Here is a 4,643-nt window from a genome sequence, read left to right on the forward strand (position 1 = left end):
GCTGAACACCTGGGCAGCAATAACTTATCGCATGCTATGAATTCCCACTTACTGCAGCAAACACAGCTCCAGAAATAAAGGAAATTCCTGCAAACCTCTCCCCTATTTTTTTGTTTGGTCTTTGGGGACATTAAAAAGAGTTGGAAGCAATAAGAAATTAAAAACAATAGATCAGATTGTCACGTTCTCAGACAAACAAAACAAGTTGCCTAATGAAGTGGAAAGGACGTGCATTAACGTACTCTACCTTGTAGTTGTAGGGCCTGTTAGAAAAGAGTTCGGGGCTCATGTAGTATGGTGTGCCTATGAGAGTGCTGGCCATGTCATACTGGTTTTCCAACACCCTGGCTATGCCCAGGTCACCCACTTTGATTATATTTGTTCGCGTCAGAAAAACATTTTGCGTTTTAAGATCTCTGTGCAGAATGTGCTTTTCATGTAAATACTGGGGGGAAGAAAAAGAACGAACATACAGATAAATTAAATCCTAATTGGTTCTTCTACACTGAAAAGGAAAATCACATTAGACAAGTGAAACAGGGAAAATACACAGGAAAGACACACACATCACTATCAACGTCAGGAGCATCCCTGCTAAAGACAGTATTACTCAATTAATATTAAGAATGACTGATAAAGGAATGGACCAAAAACTTGGTGCTGCTTTAGTGAAATCTCCCTGTGTGGCTCTAATGAGCCAGAAGAAAAGAGGAAATAAAAATATAAAGACTCAGACTTTTACACACTTGCCCTTGCTCTCTTTCTTGACAATCATTTCTCAGTCTTAAGCATAAGATTTCAGTGGAAAATACAATGTGAACTTTGTGTAAACAGGAAAGAAAATTAGTTTTATAATAAACAAAACAGGCCATACTATAGACTTACACATGTCTGATGACAACAGGCAGCTTTAAGACATAATTTTCTATCCAATTTCTTATTTCTTAGTGTTAATGTTTATATTTGCTCTTTATTACTATAACAACTGTCTTTAAAGTCTGGTAACCTCTAATCACTAAATTTAAGAGTGAGATAAGATCTAATAGAAATGATGAATTAGTAGCCTAAATTTACCATTAAAAAACACCAGCAAAACCACAGAACACAAAATGCCTCTGAAATAATCTGCACAAAATGCCTCTGAAATAATCTGCTTTTTTTCTTTAACTACATTTTAATCTAAACTTTCAAACCAGAGAAGCATTTCAGACTAGAATTGCAAACACCCTGGAGGCTGCTGGTGTCTGCTGTGATACAGACCTGTAAACATAACATATGATAGCAATTTCTCACCTAAAATAGTTAATTTGACTGCAGTGACCTGTGAACATTTTCAGTGTACTAATAATCACTGTATTTGATGTTAGTGCAGCCAAACTGGAATTCAAAGCCTGCAGCCTAACCGTGGAATTTTTAATGCAGAAAGAGCTAAATTAAATTTCTTTCTGAAGGTGACAAAGTTGTACTTTGTTTTACCTGCAGTGCCATGGCAATCTGGACAAACCACTCCACCACCTGGTTCTCGGGCAGAAGTTTGCCCTTTTGCTCTTTCAGTTTGTGATAGAGATCTCCGCCCTCGCAGAAGCCCATGACAATATACAACAGGCCATCTTCCCCCTGCCAGGACTCCCTGTAGGTGACTATGTTCGGGTGTTTCAGCTGGGACAACAGCTGTGCCTCTTGTTCTGCTGCCTTTCTTTCTCGGCTGGAAGCATTTTTAAGGTTTAACTTTTTGATGACATACTGTAAAAGAAATTGCAAGGTATATCATGAGAGATGAAAGAAACTACGCAGAAGCCCTAGGGAATTCCCCAAATCTAAAGGAAATACAGTATTTCAAACCTCCACACGTTATTCCACATGGACACTGCAATTTCTTTAGCCATTACACAATTTCTACCGTTACATTGCAAAGATTTAACTGGTGTGGCTATTCTGTTCCTCTACCTGAATGAAACTCCACACAAGAATTTTGTGGGTTTTTTCTTTCTTTTGACTAATGTTCACATTTATAATTTTTTCCCCACTCTCATTTTAAACGTGTGCCTACCATTCATCTCTTAAACCTGAAATACCTGCCTGTGTATCACAGTTAGTCTCAAAACGGCCCACTTCAATAGTAACTTTACATAACAACATTAGGGAAAGCACACGTCACATCCAAAAAATGACAATGGATGTCTAGGGTAAAAGTCATCTGGCTACACTGATTTTGCTCCTCTCTGCTAGAACAACCACACCCAACTCCTTTTGGTTTATTTTAAGGAAAAGTGGACTTTTGCTTTCACTTCTTCAGAAAGAAAACATAACAATCTTTGTCAAAAAAGAGAAACTCAATACCTCTCAACTTTGGCAAATACAGATCATACATCTGAAGATCAAAAAATGTGTTAAAATCTCAGTTTCGAGGCTTAGATTACATCTTCCCTGTTGTCAAATTCACAGGAAATACCCAACAGGGCTGAATTTCTACGCACAAAACAATGCTGCTGAGCTTTTCAGGTCTGTCCATTCCTTTTTAAAAAGCGTGTACCTGGCAGAAGGCCCCCAAGGCAGAACCCACTTGGGAATAACTGCTTTGTACAAAAGGTCTACAGAACAGTGAAGCATGGGGAAAAAGCTTCTATCAGGGCAAGACATGTGGTGAGCAGACATGCAGTTGGAGCGCTGCTACAGTTATACACACACTGAAAAAATACTTCCTCAGAAACCTGAAAGCAGATATAATTTACTTTTTTTAAAGCCTGCCTTAAAACTATCTTCTGTGTTCAGGAGTTTCTGCATATGCAGGCTTAAACTTACTGAAGAAGAAACGAATTATTAGAGGGAAGTAGAGATTCTTGGTCACACTGAAATAGCCAGATCTTATACTCCTTCCTAAATTTCTTTTATTCAGTATTAAGATGGGTTTAGGATTTTTTTTAAACTACATATGGAAATTGTTACTTACCTCTCTGATATGTATTATGTCAAATGTACTTCTAAAGAATGTTGGGTTTTACAAAAAATATAATTGAAGCTGATGATGAGAAAATCCATAGCCCACGTTCATCGTATACAGCACCAACATTTAGGCCTGACCTGGCCCCTTTCCTGATGTAAACTTTGTGGTAATCACTTTTAGGTGATCACCTTCATCAGGCTTCCCCCAAACAATCAGGCCATGGCACACATCACTTCTACTGACAGCTTTGAAATTGAAACATCCTGAAAAGAGACTTTCTTACTCAATTTCGGTGTCCTTGGCAGTTGCTTGGGGTGGCTACTTCCGAGGCTGGCCCTATTAATTTAGCCTGGCACATTTAATCAGTGCTGAGGAAAGCTGTCCCCTGTACACCAAGAGAACCAATCACGCAGGCATCAACAGCACCGCATGATTTTGCACTGCAGCAGTCTGCCGGACCTTAGACAAGCTCCTCAATTCTCACAAGCTGTGACAATGCAGGATGCTCCCAAGAGGAACAGAACAAAACTAGTTGTGTACACCATCATCAACGTTTTAAATAAACTAGAAATGCTGTAACTACTGTGTGATAAGTCAACAACAACTGTGGATTTTGGCATGGAAACCAAAAGTTTTAAGCTTTGTATCAGTGTCTGTCTTTAGATGATATACTACCAAAATGCAAAAAGCATGCTTAGAGCCTGACTTTAAACCTGGTATTGGTTATATTTGGTTATCCTGGCATGCTACCCTGGCAAACTTCCTGTGAAGTCTACTGCGATGCTATTCTGCCTTATTTCATACCTAATTGTATACAAATCGGGTTGGTGGGTTTTTTTGTCATTTTAAACATTTGAAGTCACTTGACCTTCTTCAGAAAAAAACCCCACAGCATTCACTTAACAGCAAATACATTTAAATAAAATATAATTTCTTTCACAGAATGTGTAACACTATGCCAAAGCCACAAACAAAATGCCCCAATCATTCCGCTACAGAACATTTATAGAAGTAGGCAAAATACAAGACACAGTAAAACACATCAAATATTTAAGATAAGATAACAATGATAGGGAAGGAAAGCTCTTGCCAATGTTAATAAACATTAGCACGACAAAGTGAAACCCAAGGGCCTGCATACGGCTGGAAGCCACCTCAATGCGCTGTGTACTTACAGGATCATGAGGTTAGCAGCTCTTTGTGGACACTGGACTATGCACTGCAGTGACTGGCCTGGAGGGAACAAGTGCTGCCCTTGCTGCCACCCAACCTATAGGTTATTGAGATTCACCTTTGGATTCCAGCCTCTTCCCTGCCTTCATCCAGAAAGGACACAACCTCTGATGACTGCTGGGCACAAACACTTCTCCCAGCACCTCTAGTCAAACCCTGGGCACAAGGCTCTCACCCAGCGTTCCCGTGGTACTCCGCTGTGGACGTTCTCCATCCCCTTTTCTTCATCCTCTCGCATTGTCTATCAAATACAACTACTTTGGCCAGGCAAGACCGATTATTCCAAATTGCCAACAAAAAGGCAAAGAAAAAAAATGCTTGCACTTCAACTCTGATGTGCTCAAAACTTTGCCAGGCTCTGCTGCAGTTGATCCAGTCAACGCGAACCCCATCTTCCTCCAGCAGAGCTGATACCCGTGAGTCAACAGAGCAGCTTTTTCCCATCCTTGCTACAATTTTTATCCCC

General features: G+C 39.8%; 1 protein-coding gene across 1 annotated transcript in view; it reads right to left on the bottom strand.

The window, feature by feature from the left end:
* Positions 1-4,415, bottom strand: part of NEK4 (NIMA-related kinase 4) — a 15,339-nt gene extending 10,924 nt beyond the window's left edge. Inside the window, exons 1-3 of the mRNA XM_010141699.1 lie at positions 4,353-4,415; positions 1,477-1,743; positions 248-445 (exon numbers count right to left, since the gene is read on the bottom strand). Of these exons, the coding sequence (XP_010140001.1) occupies positions 248-445; positions 1,477-1,743; positions 4,353-4,415 (528 nt within the window). The remainder of the gene's footprint in view (positions 1-247; positions 446-1,476; positions 1,744-4,352) is intronic.
* Between the last annotated feature and the right edge of the window lie 228 nt (positions 4,416-4,643).

The sequence above is a fragment of the Buceros rhinoceros genome, unplaced genomic scaffold (assembly GCF_000710305.1).
Source record: "Buceros rhinoceros silvestris isolate BGI_N320 unplaced genomic scaffold, ASM71030v1 scaffold37328, whole genome shotgun sequence".
NCBI lineage: Eukaryota > Metazoa > Chordata > Aves > Bucerotiformes > Bucerotidae > Buceros > Buceros rhinoceros.